The following is a 19,826-nucleotide window of genomic DNA, read 5'->3' as shown; positions in this document are numbered from 1 at the left end:
ATCTGGCCAGGACACTGGGGTTACACCCCTACTATTCTCGAGAAACACCCTGGGATTTTTAATAACCACAGAGAGTCAGGACCTCGGTTTTACGTCTCATCCGAAGGACAGCGCCTGTTTTACAGTCTAGTGTCCCCGTCACTATACTGGGGCATCAGGACCCACACAGACCGCAGGGTGAGCGCCCCCTGCTGGCCTCACTAACACCTCTTCCAGCAGCAGCCTCAGTCTTTCCCAGGAGTCTCCCCTCCAGGTACTGACTGTCGAAGAAAACTCAGTCTTCACTCAGGTTGGCAGATTGTCAAACAGAGATCTTTAATACGAGCAGCTGAAGGGGAGCACAGCACGGAGATCGGGTTTCCCCTCGCGCTCCAGACATGCTCCCCGGACTGAAGTGACACTTTCCTTTTTATACATTAAAAGTAGGCGAGACTTTAACGCCTCAAAGGAACACACAGGGAAAGAGGCAGTGTCGGAGATCAAACAAACAGGACAGGAAGAAGCCATTTGGCACCCTGCACTCTGTTTCATCTCTCTCTGGTGGAATGGGTGTGAGGAATCACAGGCTTTAGTTTGCACCTGAGACAGAAAACCTTTCCCGCGCATTTGGCCCGGTCTTCCACAGGCTCACCCTGCTGGGCTCCAGTGGGCTGCCAGCTGGGAGTTGCAGAGTGATATGGCTGCTGGCCACTTAATTCAATCAATTCAATCAACTGGCCTGATTTATAATAATAATAATAATTGCTTACACTTATATAGCGCTTTTCTGGACACTCCACTCAAAGCGCTTTACAGGTAATGGGGACTCCCCTCCACCACCACCAGTGTGCAGCCCCACCTGGATGATGCGACGGCAGCCATAGTGCGCCAGAACGCTCCCCACACATCAGCTATCAGTGGGGAGGAGAGCAGAGTGATGAAGCCAGTTCAGAGAGGGGGATTATTAGAAGGCCATGATTGATAAGGGCCAATTGGAAATTTGGCCAGGACACCGGGGTTACACCCCTACTCTTTTTGAGAAACACCCTGGGATTTTTAATGACCACAGAGAGTCAGGACCTCGGTTTTACGTCTCATCCGAAGGACGGCACCTGTTTACAGTCTAGTGTCCCCGTCACTATACTGGGGTATTAGGACCCACATGGACCACAGGGTGAGCGCCCCCTGCTGGCCCCACTCACACACTTCCAGCAGCAGCCTCAGTTTTTCCCAGGAGGTCCCCCATCCAGGTACTGACCAGGCTCACACCTGCTTAGCTTCAGTGGGTTGCCAGTTGTGAGTTGCAGGGTGATAGGGCTGCTGGCAATATCAGCAGCTGTTCCTGCATTAAGGCTCTGTATTTTATATAGCGCCTTTCACGACCAGTCCCCTCCGAACCGCGATGGGAGCGGCAGGCTCACCAGGAAGTGGAGGGAAGCTGACGTCATTGGCCCCGCCCAGAACGCGGAGACCCCACCCCACCCCTCGCCTCTCTACGAAGCATCCCGCGAGGAGCGGCGTCGCCTCAAACGGACATGCGCAGTATCCCGCACTCCACCTCCAGGGGGCGCCGCTCCGTCGCCCGTGGCCCCGAACCCCCCCCCCTTTTCCCCGCCCCCTGTCACGTGACCCCCCCGCCCGGCTGTCTGAAGTTGGCGCGGGAGAGGCTCGCGCCGGGGGGTAACGGTCGCTCTCTGGAGCCCGGAATCACCTTGTTAATCAGCGACCATTATAATAATAAAAAATAAGTAAGTGAATAAAGAATTTTAAGAAGTCATTGGCGACGGTGACGACGATGGCGTTCTTTCCCAAGTGGTACGAGGACTTCGCGGTGGTGAGGCGCAGGGACGCGGAGACAGGTACACGCGTGAGGAATGACTTGTGCTCGGTTAGTTTCGGACCTGTATCGCCCCACTCGTGTTTGTCACACACAGATGTGTCTGTCAGAGAGGCCCCCTCCCGAGCCGGGTTCAGAAACGGGGCTCACTCCTTCGCGCTGGCGTGAAACCCTCGGCACCCCCACTCCGCTAACAAACCCCACGATAATTCCTCCCCCGGGCGCCCGGTGGCGATTTGGTTTTGGCCGGGTTGAAGCGGGGACACGCGTGGGCCGTCTCGCTCGTGTCCGAGCGCCCACGTGAAACTGAGCTCCTTGCTACTCGTACGAAACACGTGCATCTAATTAGATAAGGGGTACAGGTCAGATCACACTGGGGGCTCCAGTCCAGTAGGACAGTCCTGTTACACTGGGGGTTCCAGTCCAGTAGGACAGTCCTGTTACACTGGGGCTCCAGTCCAGTAGGACAGTCCAGTTACACTGGGGCTCCAGTCCAGTAGGACAGTCTGTTACACTGGGGGCTCCAGTCCAGTAGGACAGTCCTGTTACACTGGGGGTTCCAGTCCAGTAGGACAGTCCTGTTACACTGGGGGCTCCAGTCCAGTAGAAGTGTCTGTTTCACTGGGAGCTCCAGTCCAGTAGAAGTGTCTGTTTCACTGGGAGCTCCAGTCCAGTAGAAGTGTCTGTTTCACTGGGAGCTCCAGTCCAGTAGGACAGTCTGTTTCACTGGGAGCTCCAGTCCAGTAGGACAGTCTGTTTCACTGGGAGCTCCAGTCCAGTAGAAGTGTCTGTTTCACTGGGAGCTCCGGTCCAGTAGAAGTGTCTGTTTCACTGGGAGCTCCAGTCCAGTAGAAGTGTCTGTTTCACTGGGAGCTCCAGTCCAGTAGGACAGTCTGTTTCACTGGGAGCTCCAGTCCAGTAGGACAGTCTGTTTCACTGGGAGCTCCAGTCCAGTAGAAGTGTCTGTTTCACTGGGAGCTCCGGTCCAGTAGAAGTGTCTATTTCACTGGGAGCTCCAGTCCAGTAGAAGTGTCTGTTACACTGGGAGCTCCAGTCCAGTAGAAGTGTCTGTTTCACTGGGAGCTCCAGTCCAGTAGAAGTGTCTGTTACACTGGGGGCTCCAGTCCAGTAGAAGTGTCTGTTTCACTGGGAGCTCCAGTCCCAGTACAGTTCCACTAGTATTGTTGGGCTCCTTGCTCCTGGTGCTGCTGGCGGTCCAGGAAGTGATGGAGTGCTCAGGCTCGGCTCTTGGTTCCTCAGGCAGCGCGGTGTCTGCCCCGGTCCTCCGGACCCCCCGGGCTTGTGGGCTTCCTCTCGGCCAGATCATGCGCCATCCCGGGCTTCCCCTGTGCCTCTGTCACTCGTGTCTTGTCAAATTCCCCGAAGCTGAATCTGCCCAACGCAAGGTTTACTGGTGGCCAGCCAGTGTCAGCTGGCGAAGCTGGAGAGCTCCGCAGTCATGATAGATGGCATCTGATTGCGGACGGACGCCCTGGGTTCTTGTGTGTTTTGTTATCACTGCGCACAGCCCCCCTCGGGTCTGAAAAGTGTTTTATACCTCAGCTACGCGACGCCAGCTCCCTGGAACCCCGCACCCTACCATATAGGGAGCCGGGCGTCCGTCCACACAGGAAGTGCGTCACCGGAAGCTGGCCGCTTGTAGTTCTGCGGGCTCGGGGCGGCGGAGACGTATTGCGCAAGCGCAGTGTTGATCTCCCAGCTTGTGTCGCCAAAGCACAGCGATCGCACTTGTGCGGGTAGAGGAAAGAAGCGCCGATCAGGACGTTTTTACAGTAGCTCGTCGGCTGGATTATTGCATGAGCACAGCAGGGTAGTCTTCTCGGGCCGTGCGAGTCTTCTCGGGAGCGATCGTGGGAGCTTTCTTTCGTGGAGTGCGCGGGGAGCATGGCGATGGCGGACGAGGGCCGGTACTATAGCGGTAAGTGATGGAGCTTCTCCCTGTCCAGCTCAGCCAAAATGGAGACCCGCGTCCTCCAGCTGGGGAGGCGAGGGCAGACTGCGGGCCGCCGAGATCTCAGGAAGGCGCCCTTCGTGACGCGCGGTGCGGGTTTGTTCTCGTCCTTTCGCGGATCGCGGCTCCGGTCCAGTCCGGTGCCGTGACGCGCTTTCAGCGGGAGGGCCAGTGTCGCAGGGCGCCTGTGCGTGCGTCTGTCTTCGTCCCCGTCCTCGCCTCGCAGTCGTGACGCCGACCCCGAGACCAGGAGACGGGCTGGGGAGAGCAGGTCGTTCCCGGGGCAGAGGGGACCCCCGCTCCGGCTGCTGTTCCCCTGTAGCTGCCCGGTGGTCGCACGGACCCCCGGTGGCGCAGAACAGCGGTCAGGCTGAAGTGTCGCCCCAGCCCCTCCGGTCCTGCGCGCTGCCGAGAGGACCCCAGGCTCCCGGCTCGGGATCGCTGCCGACCCCTCTCACCCTGGCCGTCCTGTCTTTCCAGTCTCCCATCAGGGAAAGATTAGGTCAGGTGGCACCAGGAGCACAAGGCAGACTCTCATTAATCACCTGCATTGACCACTGGACATTACTTTAACTGTGTTATCAAAATTGAAAATTGATTATTTAGTTTACAGCCATAGTATTATGTGCAATAATAATGTTATCTGTATGTGGGTATTTATTATGGACAGTTTATTTATCATTTACAAGTATATATGTGTGGGATTATCACGTAGGGAGAGTTCTGAGACCTTCTTGAAGTGCAATATATATTTTTTCTTTAATTTCTGAAATGTATGTCGTGTTTTATGTGTCTAGTATATGTGGCGTGTTTGTATGTATACAGTGTATGAACAACTCACCAAGTCAAATTCCTTGTAAGTGAACACTTGGCCAATAAAGAGATCTTTTGATTCACCGATACTGTAGCACATCCATTAGTTATCCTGCTCCCAGAATGTGCAGGCGCTCGGGGCTGATCCAGTGACAGCGCTGTTTCAGAGGGACAGGAGCTGCAGCAGTGTGAAGTCAACAAGCCGAACGCCTGTGTGAAGTCTGTGTGTGAGTGTGAAGCACACTCCCTGCTTTAGAACATTTTCATACAGTAAAACCACTCGGATTCACACCCTTAGAATCGTGCACCACAGGGCGCTCATCCAGAGACTGGGACTGGACTGGACTGGACTGGGGTGCCCCCAGAGCATTCGTCCTGTGTGATAGAGACTGGGACTTGGACTGGGACTTGGACTGGACTGGAGTGCCCCCAGAGCGCTCGTCCTGTGTGATAGAGACTGGCACTGGACTGGACTGGAGTGCCCCCAGAGCACTGGCTCTGTGTGATAGAGACTGGGACTGGACTGGGACTGGACTGGAGTGCCCCCAGAGTGCTCATCCTGTGTGATAGAGACTGGGACTGGACTGGAGTGCCCCCAGAGCACTGGCCCTGTGTGATAGAGACTGGCACTGGACTGGAGTGCCCCCAGAGCGCTCGTCCTGTGTGATAGAGACTGGGACTGGACTGGACTGGAGTGCCCCCAGAGCGCTCGTCCTGTGTGATAGAGACTGGGACTGGACTGGACTGGAGTGCCCCCAGAGCGCTCGTCCTGTGTGATAGAGACTGGGACTGGACTGGACTGGGGTGCCCCCAGAGCGCTCGTCCTGTGTGATAGAGACTGGGACTGGACTGGACTGGAGTGCCCCCAGAGCGCTCGTCCTGTGTGATAGAGACAGGGACTGGACTGGAGTGCCCCCAGAGCGCTCGTCCTGTGTGATAGAGACTGGCACTGGACTGGAGTGCCCAGGGTGGCAGTCCCCTCCAGGCTCTGGAAGTCCCCTGGCACTCCAGGAGGTGCGTCTGAGGCTGTGTGGGGAACAGGCCTGTGGTTGTCTGTTGTCGCTGACGCTCTCCCCTTCCCTGCCCTCCAGAGCATGACGACCGAGTCGGGGGCCCCACGTTCCGCAACAAGAAGGGCCGGGGGCCGTTCCGCGGCCGCATGCACATGGACCAGCTCGCGCGGCCGCGGCACCGCGGGGGGGCCTCCGGCCTGGGGCCCCGGGCGCGCCTGGAGGACGACGACGGGGACGTGGCCATGAACGACAGCACGCAGGACAGCGCCGGCGCCGCGGCCAGGAGATAGTGAGTGTCTTCCTGTCCGCCGGGGGGCAGCGCCCCGGCTCGACCCGGGCGGTCTCGGCCTCGCGTGTCGACCGGGAACTGCGTCTGACGCTGTCGCTGTGTCTCTCCAGCAACCCCTACGGCGGGCGGCCCAACCGCCGTGGAGACGAACGCTACGATCGCGACAGGGGCGGTGGGAACGCTGGGGTGTACCGGCCCGGCCGAGGGGCCCCTCCCCGCAAGAGCTGGTTCAAAATGACTGTGAGTACCCCAGACCCCCACAGGGACCTGACTGTGAGGACCCCTGTCCCACACCCCCACAGAGACCTGACTGTGAGTACCCCTGTCCCACACCCCCACAGGGACCTGACTGTGAGGACCCCACACCCCCACAGGGACCTGACTGTGAGTACCCCACACCCCCACAGAGACCTGACTGTGAGTACGCCTGTCCCACACCCCCACAGAGACGTGACTGAGAATCCCCTGTCCCACACCCCAACACCCCCACGGCCCTGTAGCTCAGAGACCTGACTGCGAGTACCCCTGTCCCACACCCCCACACCCCCACAGGCCCTGTAACTCAGAGACCTGACTGCGAGTACCCCTGTCCCACACCCCCACACCCCCACAGGCCCTGTGGCTCAGAGACCTGACTGAGAGTACCCCTGTCCCACACCCCCACACCCCCACAGGCCCTGTAGCTCAGAGACCTGACTGCGAGTACCCCTGTCCCACACCCCCACAGCCCCACAGGCCCTGTAGCTCAGAGACCTGACTGCGAGTACGCCTGTCCCACAGCACCACAGCCCCACAGCCCCACAGGGCTCAGTCACTCACTGGGGGGCACAGAGGCCAGAGCTTCAGATCCTTCTGCCTTCTTCTCCAGATCCCGTATGGAAAGAAGTACGACAAGACCTGGCTCATCACGGCCCTGCAGAACTTGTGCACGGTGCCCTTCACCCCAGTGCAGGTAGGCGTGCCGGGGGTGAGAGTCACGTGTGTCTCGTCACGGCTCGCTGTGGACATCCTGTCGCACCTCGCCTGCAGCCTCTGTGTCACTGTGCAGAGGAAGGGTGACCAGCTGGCCGCAGGCCCTCTCGCCCCCTTGGTCAGCTTAGATAATGACCTTTCCGAACACGGGAGGGAGCTGTGGGGAGTTCTGCACCGGCCGGGGTCCTGGGCCGTCCGTAGGGTGGAGTTAGGGTTGGGTGAGGAGGTGTGTGGAAGGGGACACTGTCAGGAATCGCCAGTGTTTTCTCCAGGTTTCTCCAGGAATCGGGCCCTAACTCCTGGCACCCCCGAGACCCCCCCCAACTCACTGCCCCCCTCTCTCCTCAGTACCACTGCGAGGGCAACAAAGCCATGTTCTATATAGAGGACGCTACCACGGCCAACGCCCTGTCCAAGGTGTCGCGCAAGATCACGGACACCGACGGGTACAAGGTAGGTGCTGTCCGCAGGCCCGCCTCTCGGGGAGACTGCCGGCCCCCCCCGCTGACTCAGCCGCTGTCTGACTGCTGCTTACAGGTCTCCGTCATCATGAACCCCTCCCCGCCCCCCCCCAGCATCCAGAGCGAGCTCAAGCCCGAGGACCTGGAGCACATGAAGGTGAGGCGCGCTGGCACCCTGAGAGCCAGGCCTGGGGGGCAGGCTGGTGTGACCTGTGGGCGGGGCTCGGGCTGGGAGTCGGGCTGGTGTGACTGGTGGGCGGGGCTTGGGTTGGTGGGCAGGGCTGGTGTGATGGGTGGGTGGAGCTTGGGCTGGGAGCCGGGCTGGTGTGACGGGTGGGCGGAGCTTGGCTTGGGAGTCGGGCTGGTGGGCAGGGCTGGTGTGACGGGTGGGCGGAGCTTGGCCTGGGAGTTGGGCTGGTGGGCAGGGCTCGGGCTGGGAGTCGGGCTGGTGGGCAGGGCTGGTGTGACGGGTGGGCGGAGCCAGGAGACAGGGATGGGTGGGCATATCTTGGGCTGGGAGAGGCAGGCTGGTGTGACTGGTGGACGGGGCTTGGGCTGGGAGAGGCAGGCTGGTGTGACTGGTGGACATGGCCAGGAGACAGGGACTGTTGGGTGGGTGTTTGGGCTGGGGGATGGGAGATAGACAGACCTACGTGCTTACCTGCACACACACAGCGAGGGCTCAGTGCAGACTGAGAGTATTTCTGTCCTTTTTCAGCAATGCATGAGCAAACGTTTCGATGCACCCCAGCAAGCGCTTGACTTGAACAGCATCCGGACAGACCCAGGTACGTACTGCACACCCAGCGCTGTGTCAGAGCTGCGTTCCGGTGAGGTCATCGCGCGTCTCTGCAAGATACTCACGACTTCCTCTCTCTCAGACCTGCTGTCCCACAACATCGAGGTCATCCTGAACAGGAAGAACTGCATGCAGGCTGTCAACAAGATCATCGAGGAGAACATTCCAGAGGTAACCGACACCAGCAGGCGCGTGACCGCGCCCAGCCTGGGGGAAGAGGGGGAGAGGGAGGGAGGGAGGGCTGCTTCGTAACCGGAACAGCTGCAGAGCCTGAGGGAGTGGGCGTCTCGTCCCCATGAGGGCTCCTGTGCTGCAGACTCGTTAAAACCAGCGCCCAGACGCTCGCTCGCTCGCACGCACAGCCCCCCTGTCACCGAGCTGCCTGATCGCAGGCCACAGCTCTCCCAGTTCACCCCTGAGAGACGGAGCGCTCTTCCCCCCCGGGTCCCCCGTCCTCGCCCCGCTCGGGAAAGAGTGCGGATGGCGAGACCAGCTAACGGCGCCTCGTCCTCGTCTCTCTCTCCCAGCTCGTCTCCCTCAATCTGAGTAACAACCGGCTCTACAAGCTGGACGACATGGCCGAGCTGGTGGGCAGGGTGCCCACGCTGAAGATCCTCAACCTGTCGCACAACGAGGTGAGCCCCTCCTCCGCTCCGCTCCTCGCCACGCGCCGCGCCTGAAGCGCTGGATTCTGCCCTAACTCCTTGTGCGTGCGCGTGCGTGCGTGTGTGTGCGTGCGTGCCTGTGCGCCTGTGTGCCCCGCAGCTGAAGACGGAGCGCGAGCTGGACAAGATCAAGGGGTTCAAGCTGGAGGAGCTGTGGCTGGACCGCAACCCCCTGTGCAACCACTTCAAGGACCAGTCCACCTACATCAGGTCAGTGCGCCGCTGGGCAGGGGCCGCAGGGCGGGGCGGGGGGGGGTGGGGTTCGTGCGGGGGGGCACCAGCTGGCCAGAACCGGTGCTGTTCTGTGCCCACTGGCCCACAGACACCCCGACCTGGGGAGAACAGGGGAGGAGAGGAGGCCAGGCGACGGGCTGGTCTGGACCCACAGGGAGAGTGCTCGGCTCCCATGGGGCTCTGCTGTGACTACAGGCTGGATGATTGGCACTCTGTGACCCCGCCCTCAGGAGCGCGTCCTGGCGACTGTGCCCATGGAGACCAGGCGGCAGGGGGCTGCTGTCTTGTTCCTTTACTGTCTGGCTCTGAGTTGCTCCAGGTCTGAGAGACTCAACCCTGATGCAGCGCGCGGCTCCCACAGAGACAGGGCCCTGGCCGAGGAGTCCAGGGGTGCTGGGGGGCTCCTGCTTGGCCTCTGAGCTAGGGAGCCTGTACCCCCAGTCACAGAGGGGACCTGGGGCCTGTACCCCCAGTCACAGAGGGGACCTGGGGCCTGTGGGGCCTGTACCTCCAGTCACAGAGGGGACCTGGGGCCTGTACCCCCAGTCACAGAGGGGACCTTGGGCCTGTGGGGCCTGTACCCCCAGTCACAGAGGGGACCTTGGGCCTGTGGGGCCTGTACCCCCAGTCACAGAGGGGACCTGGGGCCTGTGGGGTCTGTGAACTGAATGATACAGGGGGCCTGTGGGGCCTGTACCCCCAGTCACAGTGGGGACCTGGGGCCTGTGGGGTCTGTGAACTCCAAGACTTGGGTCCTTAGACAGGGGGCCTGTGGCAGGCGAAGTCTGCATCACCAAGGAGAGAGTCACAGGCCTCCTGCTGACGCCCCGCACAGCAGGGAGCATCGCGATGAAGACTGAACCCCGACTCTCCAGAGTCCTGAAGCGCCCCCGTGTGTGTGTGAGAGTGTGCTTGCCTGTGGCTGTTCCGCGTCCCTGTCCGCGTCCGTCTCCCCCCGCTGGTCCCGGCTCCTTGCTCAGCGGCAGCGTCGGTGTTCAGGGCCGCAGTGTGAGCGCCGCGCCCTCCGCAGCGCCGCCAGGCCGAGCCGCGCCCCGCCCCGCGCCCCCGCGCCGCGCCGCTCCGGGAGACTGCGCGCACAGGGAGGAACGACGGGGCTCCTGCACCCGGAGCGCCGTTTCCTCTTCCGGGAAACTGGTTTTCTTCCTTTGACCTCTTGGAACGAGCGGCGTTTTTGGAGCAGAGCGGGAAAGGCCCCTCCCGGCCCTCTCTCTGGGGTCCTGCGGTGCGATTGGCCAGTGACGAAGGCTGGTTAGCCAGTGACGGGTAAGATCCCTCCTCGAGCCGGAGCCTCTGGGACGACCTAAGACAGGCACAGCCGTGCAGCTGGCCGCCAGCGCGCCCCGCCCCCCCCGGGGTCCAGAGAGCAGGGCGGGAGGCCGGCCGGGGCGTGTGGCCCCCAGGGAGCAGCGTCCACGACCGTCGCCAGTTCGGACCAGCCTGCCCGGCTGTCGGGCTTCCCCAGCGGGCGTCGCAGTCGCGGGCGCCCCTCGTGCGCGCCAGTGCTTTTCTGTAGCCTGCCGCCTCCCCCAGAGCCAGGCTGGGTCCCGCTGGGTCCCGCGTGTCGGCAACGTTTCGCCTCGAAGCAGGAAGGAAGCAGGCGGCGAAGCTCAGTGCCATCCGTAAAGGGGCACAGTTTTTCCCTCTGGGTGGAAAACCTCCAGTTGGTAGGATGAGCAAATACACATCCTGCTTTTCATTAAGACAGCCGAACGAACTCAAGCCTGACTTTGCAGGAGCTTCCTTTCCAAACTGTCGCTGAGCCAGCTCCCGACAAGAGCGCGCTGCCCGTATCCCGGGGGTGCGGTCAGGCAGTCAGCCGGGGTGACGGGTGGGGCTCGGCCTGCCGGTGCTGAGAGGGTGCAGCGCTCGCCAGTCTGTGGGACCCTACTCCTCTCTTGCCTCTCCCTTTCGGCCACCTGTGCCCTCTTCCCCTATTCTCCATCTGCAGAAGAGCTCCCCTCCTCTCTGTCCGGACAGAGGGGTATCATACTTCTTGCGCTGTGTGAGATGTGAGCTGTGGTTGCCTTTTCTCTGTCCTCCTGCCTGTCTTTGTAGAAGTAATCTTTTTTAAAAGCCCCGCCCCTCTCTAGCGGGCCTTCCTGTAAAGCCCCGCCCCTCCAGTGTGTCTCTGTAAAGCCCCGCCCCTCATGTAGGCGGTTTCTTCGAAGCTCCGCCCCTTTCTTGACTGCAATCTGTAGAGCTCTGCCCTTTCCTGTGTGCTGTCTGTAAGGCTCCACCCTCTCCCTTATCCTACCTGCAAAGATCCACAGCCTTCTCTTGCATGCTGTCTGTAAACTCTACCTGTGTTTTGTCCTGTGTCTAGAAGACTTCATTCCACCAGCTATGCCCCTGTCTCTCATCACACGCCTTCGCTCTGTGGGCCTCACCGCAGATCACGCTGTCCTGTTAACGACCCAGCTGTCTGGCTCTGCCTGCTCGGCCTGCTGCCACTGTGGCGTGTGTGTGACTGCACGTGTCTGTGATCAGAACAGGTCACCCACCCGGCTTCCTGTTCTCTGACATCGTCCATTAGACCCAGCTGACCAGTGTTCCTTGCTCAGCCTACGGCTCTTGTCTAGCCCAGTGATTCTCCTCTCTGGCCACTGTGAAGCCCCCAGGGCCTACAGCTCTCCCAGCAGCCAGGCCTTAAGTAGCAGTACGAGTCACATACAGAGTCTGGAGGGGGATCAGCTGCTGTAGAGTCTCAGCTGGACGTCTACTCAGAAGGACATAGCACAAAGGGGTTCAGTCCTTTACTCGGGCAGAGCTGGGGGACCCTGCTGGGTACCTCCTGGTCTAAGAAGACCGGACCTGAACACCGGACCAGCTGTCCTCCTGGTCTGACAGGACCGGACCTGAACACCGGGCCGGCTGTCCTCCTGGTCTGACAGGACCGGACCTGAACACTGGACCGGCTGTCCTCCTGGTCTGACAGGACCGGACCTGACCCACTGGGCCATCTGGCCCTGAATTTGCATTGTGCAGTCCAGCAGTGGAGAGCCAGTGGCTGCCACCCTCTGCTGTGGCCGAGGGAAGTTGGTTGTCTGGAGAATCATGGGTCTAGAGGCCCTGATAACTGTGACCCCCGATAACAGTAGCGCCCTGTCGTTGTGTGAGCCCCGCCCCTCCCCTGCCCCTCTCTGTGTGGTGTGTTGCTGCGTGTGGGGAAGGTGAGTAGGAGCTGGGTAAGTAGATCGCGGGAGGGGGGGGTGGAGTGGAGTGTGAGACCTGCGCTGTGCCGATCGGCGGGCGATTCAGTCCCCCGGCGGGCCGGGCCGGGCCGGGCCGGTCCGGTCCTGACAGGGCAGGTCCCACACGCGCTGGGGGCTGTACTGCAGGGGCAGATGGAGATAACCGGGGCAGGTCATACGGGGGGGCGCGTGTGCAGCGAGGCAGCTGGTCTTTGTGCTGAGAGTGCCTGTTCCACCACCACAAACTAACACAGCCCCCGGCAGCAGTGGGCGCGGCCCGAGGTAAGTTCCCACGGCCCCAGCCCTTCTCCCCCCTAGCCCCCCGTCCGCTTTGTACACGCAGGGGCGCCCCCTCCAGGAAGGCGGGGGAATCGGTGACTGCTCGCCCATGCAGGCGGTCAGAGGCGAGCCCGTGGCCGCGGGGGAGGGGGAGGGGGGGTTGACGAACGGACGTACGGAGGCATCGGGCTTCTGTGGGCGTGGCGCCGAGAGCGAGTGCTTTACACTGTTCTCTTCTCTTCTCTTGAATGTCCGACAGCGCTGTCAGGGAGAGGTTCCCCAGGCTGCTGAAGCTGGTAAGACCCACTTTGTCTGTCTTTGCGTTCGGTAGTTAGTGATGGCAGAGGGCTGGCCGGCCGTAGCTGTGTGTGCAGAATCCCTCCGGACACTGGCGAGCGCCCGGAGTCTCTCCAGGCTTCACCCTGGGGCTCTTGTCCGATCGCTAGCTGGAGCGGGCCTCATGTCCACATGCCCACATGTCCAGATCTGCGTCTGGCTTTTCTTGAAGCTCTCTGCCAGGCTGTGTCGGGGCAGCGAGTGGATATTTCTTACTCACAGTGTTCCTCTTCCTTCCTCTCTTCCACCCCGTGTCCTTATTTCCTCTCCCCTGTCTCTCTGGCCCTCTGTCTTCCCAGGATGGCCATCTCCTGCCCCGCCCCATCGCCTTCGATGTGGAGGCCCCCACCACACTACCACCCTGCAAGGTAACCTGCGGGAATCCAATATTGGACATCATGTCTCGGTATCGGCACACCTGGGGACGCAGCTCTCCACTCTCACCTGTCTGACGTGTGTCTGCTGGGGACGCAGCTCTCCCCTCTCACCTGTCTGACGTGTGTCTGCTGGGGACGCAGCTCTCCTCTCTCACCTGTCTGACGTGTGTCTGCTGGGGACGCAGCTCTCAGCTCTCACCTGTCTGACGTGTGTCTGCTGGGGACAGAGCTCTCCTCTCTCACCTGTCTGACGCGTGTCTGCTGGGGACGCAGCTCTCCTCTCTCACCTGTCTGACGTGTGTCTGCTGGAGACGCAGCTCTCCTCTCTCACCTGTCTGACGTGTGTCTGCTGGAGACGCAGCTCTCCTCTCTCACCTGTCTGACGCGTGTCTGCTGGGGACACAGCTCTCCTCTCTCACCTGTCTGACGTGTGTCTGCTGGGGACGCAGCTCTCCTCTCTCACCTGTCTGACGTGTGTCTGCTGGGGACAGAGCTCTCCCCTCTCACCTGTCTGACGTGTGTCTGCTGGGGACGCAGCTCTCAGCTCTCACCTGTCTGACGTGTGTCTGCTGGGGACGCAGCTCTCCTCTCTCACCTGTCTGACGTGTGTCTGCTGGGGACGCAGCTCTCCTCTCTCACCTGTCTGACGTGTGTCTGCTGGGGACAGAGCTCTCCTCTCTCACCTGTCTGACATGTGTCTGCTGGGGACGCAGCTCTCCTCTCTCACCTGTCTGACGTGTGTCTGCTGGGGACGCAGCTCTCCTCTCTCACCTGTCTGACGTGTGTCTGCTGGGGACAGAGCTCTCCTCTCTCACCTGTCTGACGTGTGTCTGCTGGGGACGCAGCTCTCCTCTCTCACCTGTCTGACGTGTGTCTGCTGGGGACAGAGCTCTCCTCTCTCACCTGTCTGACGTGTGTCTGCTGGGGACGCAGCTCTCCTCTCTCACCTGTCTGACGTGTGTCTGCTGGGGACGCAGCTCTCCCCTCTCACCTGTCTGACGTGTGTCTGCTGGGGACAGAGCTCTCCCCTCTCACCTGTCTGACGTGTGTCTGCTGGGGACGCAGCTCTCCTCTCTCACCTGTCTGACGTGTGTCTGCTGGGGACGCAGCTCTCCTCTCTCACCTGTCTGACGTGTGTCTGCTGGAGACGCAGCTCTCCTCTCTCACCTGTCTGACGCGTGTCTGCTGGGGACGCAGCTCTCCTCTCTCACCTGTCTGACGTGTGTCTGCTGGGGACAGAGCTCTCCTCTCTCACCTGTCTAACGTGTGTCTGCTGGGGACGCAGCTCTCCTCTCTCACCTGTCTGACGTGTGTCTGCTGGGGACAGAGCTCTCCTCTCACCTGTCTGACGTGTGTCTGCTGGGGACAGAGCTCTCCTCTCTCACCTGTCTGACGTGTGTCTGCTGGGGACGCAGCTCTCCTCTCTCACCTGTCTGACGTGTGTCTGCTGGGGACGCAGCTCTCCTCTCTCACCTGTCTGACGTGTGTCTGCTGGGGACGCAGCTCTCCTCTCTCACCTGTCTGACGTGTGTCTGCTGGGGACGCAGCTCTCCTCTCTCACCTGTCTGACGTGTGTCTGCTGGGGACGCAGCTCTCCTCTCTCACCTGTCTGACGTGTGTCTGCTGGGGACGCAGCTCTCCTCTCTCACCTGTCTGACGTGTGTCTGCTGGGGACGCAGCTCTCCTCTCTCACCTGTCTGACGTGTGTCTGCTGGGGACAGAGCTCTCCTCTCACCTGTCTGACGTGTGTCTGCTGGGGACGCAGCTCTCCTCTCTCACCTGTCTGACGTGTGTCTGCTGGGGACAGAGCTCTCCTCTCACCTGTCTGACGTGTGTCTGCTGGAGACGCAGCTCTCCTCTCTCACCTGTCTGACGTGTGTCTGCTGGGGACGCAGCTCTCCTCTCTCACGTTCTCCTTGCTCTCTCCCCCCTCAGGGCAGTTACTTCGGTTCGGATGAAGTCAAGTGTCTGATCCTGCATTTCCTGCAGCAGTAAGTGTACCAGCGGCGCTGTGTGTGGTGGTGTGCTTGCATGCCGTGTCCACACTGTGTGCAGTGGACCTTGTGTTCCGATGCCATGTGTCTAATAGCTTGGGCAGGGCAGGGAGAGTCCGTGTTTCGGGGAGTTCTTCCTCTCTCCCTACTGTAGTGTGTAATAACGAGAGTCCTCTCTCCCCCAGGTACTACAGTGTGTATGACACAGCTGACAGACAGCCCCTCCTGGATGCCTATCACGACGGGGCCTCGTTCTCCATCAGCATCCCGAACTCCTCCCAGAACCCCTCCAGGTACAGCTACATGTCCCGCTGCCAGCCCTGCAGGGGGCGCTGGTGCACTGAGGGCAAAGACCCTGTGGAGAGCAGCGCTCGGGCCTCAGGGCGGATAAGGGGCTCCCCAGCGAGTCACAGGGGGCGCTAGTGCACTGAGGGCAAAGACCCTGTGGATAGCAGCGCTCGGGCCTCAGGGCAGATAAGGGGCTCCCCAGCGAGTCACAGGGAGGCGCTAGTGCGCTTGCTGAAGTCTTGCAGGCAAAACATTTCATTTTTAAGCAAGACTTGTAGAATCACAGGCAGGGAGAGGGAACTAGCTGAGCACTCCAGAGTCTTCCCAGCTCAGCACGGTTCTGCCCCAGGAGAGGGGCAGCTTGCTTTACAAGTGTTTCCCAGTCCTGTCGTTATTAAGTCAGTGAAGGGTTTGACTGTGTAACTGAGGGCTCGGCTGTACCTGCGCGGGGAACCTCTGCTTTAAAATGACTGCCTGCCTCCCAGAAGGGCTGCGTGTGGTGTGAGCGCGTGTGTGCTCGTGTTGCAGGAGCAGTCTGGGCGACTACCTGAAGGACAGCCGCAACATCAAGAGGCTGAAGGACCCCAGTGAGTACCCTTTCACCTTTCACCCCTCACCCCTCACCCCAGAGCAGGGCTGCGTCAGGACCGCCCCTGGTTGTTCTTTTAGAATAGGTTGCTGTACTCTGAGACCGGTTTTTAAACAGGTCTTTTGCGTGATCAGCATACAGGTCGTTATTGTGAAAGACAGTGTGTTCCTACGTGCACACATGGAAGTTTAAATTAAAAAAAGGAACACGTATTGTTAAAAGTGTAAATCCCCACATAAGAAAAAACACAGTAAATGGTAGTGAGATTTCTTGAAAACATTTTGCAGTTTTGCAGCAGACAGTAAGAACTAAAAACTGTGGGTTCGGAGTGGGTGTTTATGGGCGGAGAACAGCGTGTTACAGTGCATCAGGGCAGTACAGTGCTGATGTGCTCTGTGTGACCCCGGAGGCACCAGGCTCATATTTGAGTGTGCGCTGCTTAATGAGTCCTCCCTGCCCCTCTCCCCCAGCCATGCGGTTCCGCCTGCTGAAGCACACAAGGTTAAACGTGGTGGCTTTCCTGAATGAGCTCCCCAAGACACAGCATGACATCAACTGCTTCGTGGTGGACGTCAACACCTACACGGTGAGCATACCCCCTGTCGCCCCCCCCAGAGAATCACCCACTTCTCTCTTTCTGCCAGCATCCTGCCTCCGAAGGTCAACGATTAAACTGTTTACCTCTTCTCTTCTTTTACAGAACACATTGCTGTCCTTCACAGTCAGCGGGGTGTTTAAAGAAGGTGTGTGTTCGATTCACTTGTTTCACTGAACAAGGGAGGGTAGAGCAGTCGGGAGTCTGCAGGCTTCGTTTGTTACTAATGTAAATAATAATCAGACTCCACTGACAGAGCAGTCTGAGACACTGCAGGCTGGACTGGACTGGACTGGCTGGACTGGGATTATAATCAGACTCCACTGACACTGACAGAGGAGTCTGAGACACTCCAGGCTGGACTGGACTGGGAGCTGGATTAGTTCTTCACTGGGATTATAATCAGACTCCACTGACACTGACAGAGGAGTCTGAGACACTCCAGGCTGGACTGGACTGGCTGGACTGGGAGCTGGATTAGTTCTTCACTGGGATTATACTCAGACTCCACTGACACTGACAGGGCAGTCTGAGACACTGCAGGCTGGACTGGACTGGCTGGACTGGGAGCTGGATTAGTTCTTCACTGGGATTATACTCAGACTCCACTGACACTGACAGGGCAGTCTGAGACACTGCAGGCTGGACTGGACTGGGAGCTGGATTAGTTCTTCATCAGACTCCACTGACACTGACGGAGCAGTCAAAGACGCTGCAGGCTGTAGTGACCCTGTTTCTCTCTCCTCTCTCAGTGGATGGAAAGTCCAGAGACTCTGTCAGAGCCTTCTCCAGAGCATTCATCGCAGTACCTGCAGGGAACGCGGGGTGAGTTCCCTCCCTCTCTGTGCTGATCGAGAGAGTTCAGGGTTGCCCCTCTTGTCCAGGCTGTGCAGAGTGACTCTCGCTCTCTCTCTGCAGGCTCTGCATAGTGAACGACCAGCTCTTCGTGAGGAACGCCACGACGGAAGAAATCCGCAAGGCGTTCGCCACACCGGCGCCCACGCCCTCCAGCAGCCCGGTGCCCACGCTGTCCGCTGCCCAGCAGGAGATGTTGAACGCCTTCTCCCTGCAGTCGGGCATGAACCTGGAGTGGTCTCAGAAGTGCGTATCTGCAGCAGGACACGCAGTGTGACGCGGTGTGCTCCTCCCGGTGAATAACGCTCTGACTGTGTGTCTGTTCCAGGTGTCTCCAGGACAACGAGTGGGACTTCAGCAGAGCCGCACACATCTTCACACAGCTGAAAGTGAGTCTGTCCCTCCCTGTGCTGAAATAAGAGTCCTCTGTCTCTCCCTCTCTCCCTGACCCCTGCGTGCCTCCTCTCTCTATCTCTTCCAGACCCCTGCGTGCCTCCTCTCTCTCTCTCTCCCCCCTCTGCCTGACCCCTGTGTGCCTCCTCCTCTCTCTCTCTCTCCCCCCTCTGCCTGACCCCTGTGTGCCTCCTCCTCTCTCTCTCTCTCCCCCCTCTGCCTGACCCCTGTGTGCCTCCTCCTCTCTCTCTCTCCCCCCTCTGCCTGACCCCTGCGTGCCTCCTCTCTCTCTCTCTGCCTGACCCCTGCGTGCCTCCTCTCTCTCTCTCTCTCTCTCTGCCTGACCCCTGCGTGCCTCCTCCTCTCTCTCTCTCTGCCTGACTCCTGCGTGCCTCCTCTCTCTCTCTCTCTCTCTGCCTGACCCCTGCGTGCCTCCTCCTCTCTCTCTCCCCCCCTCTGCCTGACCCCTGCGTGCCTCCTCCTCTCTCTCTCTCTGCCTGTCCCCTGTGTGCCTCCTCCTCTCTCTCTCTCTGCCTGACCCCTGTGTGCCTTCCTCCTCTCTCTCTCTCTCCCTGACCCCTGCGTGCCTCCTCTCTCTCTCTCTCTCTCCCCCCTCTGCCTGACCCCTGTGTGCCTCCTCTCTATCTGACTCACGCTCTCTCTCTCTCTCCAGGCTCAAGACAAGATCCCTCCAGCTGCTTTCATGAAATGAAGAGGAGAAGGGTGTTGTAAATGATGACTGTGGTCGTGACACCACAGCATGAAGAAATGGAACTACGTCCTGTTGTTTTTATATTACCTTTTCGTTTTTTAAAAAAACCTTCCCTGAACAGAACTGTTGACTGTGAACCTGTGACCTCAGCAAAAGCTTCAGTACAGGCCTGCCCCGGCCTGTGTGTAGATACTCACCCTTACCGCTGTTAAACAGCCAGTCTCCCCGGCAGACCTGGCGCTCGGAGTTTCCTGCGTTTTGGCTTTAATAGTGTGATTTTATAAGTGCACATCTTGAACAGAAATAAAAGAAACTGAGAAATGGAAAGCAGAGGCTGTGTGCTGGTGATTTTATCTGAGGTGAACGTCTGAAGTGGCCAGTTGTACAGTTGCACAAAGGTGAAAAGTGCAGTGCGCACAAGTGTGCAGAATCCTTGCACTGCAGAGCAGGAACACCAGCTGAGGGCAGCAGAGGATCCTGCGAGGACAGATGAGAAGCAAACACAGCAGAGCTGGATATCTGATGGTGTTTGAGTGAGTCTGTGGGTCGTGCGGAGTCAGTCCAGTTCGTTTTACTGTACAAGTCACCCCCAATCGGGGGTCTCCAGACCTGTCCCCTGGTGCTCTTCTAGGTCACCTGTTTGTGAACAGTGGTTATTCCTGTGTGATACGGATTCATTGAGCAAGTGATCTGTTCGACTAACAGAAGTGGCCCAGGTTTCTCCGTACTTCGTCACGGTGACGTTGCTCCTAATCTGTAGAAGCTGGTGATTTAGAGGGGGTGCCCGAGTCCTGCTGTAGGGGGGGTCACGGGGGTTCTGTGTGCTGTGAAGGGGGAGCGACGCCAAAGAGGAAGAAGAGACTGCCGAGATCAGATTCTGCCCTGAAAACATCTCGGGAAGGCGGTTCAGAGCAAGGCCCGCCAGCTTGGTCGTTCCAGTCCGTACCTCTGCAGGACGACAGACCTCGTGAAGCAGGTGCTGCGGACCTCTTTGATAACCGTGTGAAGTGTCTGGTCGAGCTAATCCTTGAAGGGCCAGGCTTGACTGGCTGTGGTTTAAAGGAACTGTGCACCATCAGTCTGGGTGAGTGAATTTTAGGGCATGTAGAAAGATGCCAATATTCACAGGGCTCTCGAGACAGACTGGTGTTGTCTGGCCCTC

At 59.5% G+C, this 19,826-nt stretch overlaps 2 protein-coding genes across 7 annotated transcripts; one reads left to right on the top strand and one right to left on the bottom strand.

The window, feature by feature from the left end:
• The first annotated feature begins 1,639 nt into the window (after positions 1-1,639).
• On the top strand, positions 1,640-18,994 carry LOC148646538 (nuclear RNA export factor 1-like). Of its 2 annotated transcripts, none has more exons than XM_088609090.1 (21): positions 1,640-1,838; positions 5,693-5,903; positions 6,014-6,143; positions 6,772-6,855; positions 7,224-7,328; positions 7,413-7,493; positions 8,055-8,124; positions 8,218-8,306; positions 8,663-8,770; positions 8,901-9,010; positions 12,785-12,821; positions 13,161-13,229; positions 15,174-15,229; positions 15,418-15,525; positions 16,049-16,107; positions 16,580-16,695; positions 16,810-16,852; positions 17,457-17,529; positions 17,623-17,805; positions 17,888-17,948; positions 18,626-18,994. In XM_088609090.1, exons 1-21 carry the CDS (start codon positions 1,775-1,777, stop codon positions 18,662-18,664), a joined length of 1,896 nt encoding a protein of 631 aa, XP_088465216.1. In that variant the 5' UTR covers positions 1,640-1,774; the 3' UTR covers positions 18,665-18,994. The 2 variants fall into 2 exon arrangements, with proteins under 2 accessions (XP_088465216.1, XP_088465217.1); XM_088609091.1 differs by lacking the exon at positions 1,640-1,838 and adding an exon at positions 3,498-3,755.
• On the bottom strand, positions 9,368-11,167 carry LOC148646539 (uncharacterized). Of its 5 annotated transcripts, none has more exons than XR_015927754.1 (2): positions 9,562-11,167; positions 9,368-9,520 (listed from the first exon to the last, which is right to left on the bottom strand). XR_015927754.1 is itself a non-coding variant. In XM_088609106.1 (2 exons), the coding sequence occupies exon 1, from the start codon at positions 10,670-10,672 to the stop codon at positions 9,791-9,793; it is 882 nt and encodes a 293-aa protein (XP_088465232.1). In that variant the 5' UTR covers positions 10,673-11,167; the 3' UTR covers positions 9,368-9,675; positions 9,751-9,790. The 5 variants fall into 5 exon arrangements, 2 of the variants coding, with proteins under 2 accessions (XP_088465232.1, XP_088465233.1); XR_015927755.1 differs by having other exon boundaries at positions 9,676-11,167; XR_015927753.1 differs by having other exon boundaries at positions 9,368-9,675; positions 9,710-11,167.
• Positions 18,995-19,826: the final 832 nt, after the last annotated feature.

Source organism: Lepisosteus platostomus, chromosome 16, assembly GCF_059453375.1.
Source record: "Lepisosteus platostomus isolate fLepPlt1 chromosome 16, fLepPlt1.hap1, whole genome shotgun sequence".
Taxonomy (NCBI): Eukaryota; Metazoa; Chordata; class Actinopteri; order Semionotiformes; family Lepisosteidae; genus Lepisosteus; species Lepisosteus platostomus.
Note: the sequence above shows the minus strand (reverse complement) of the source record. Positions and strands in the feature narration are given on the sequence as shown.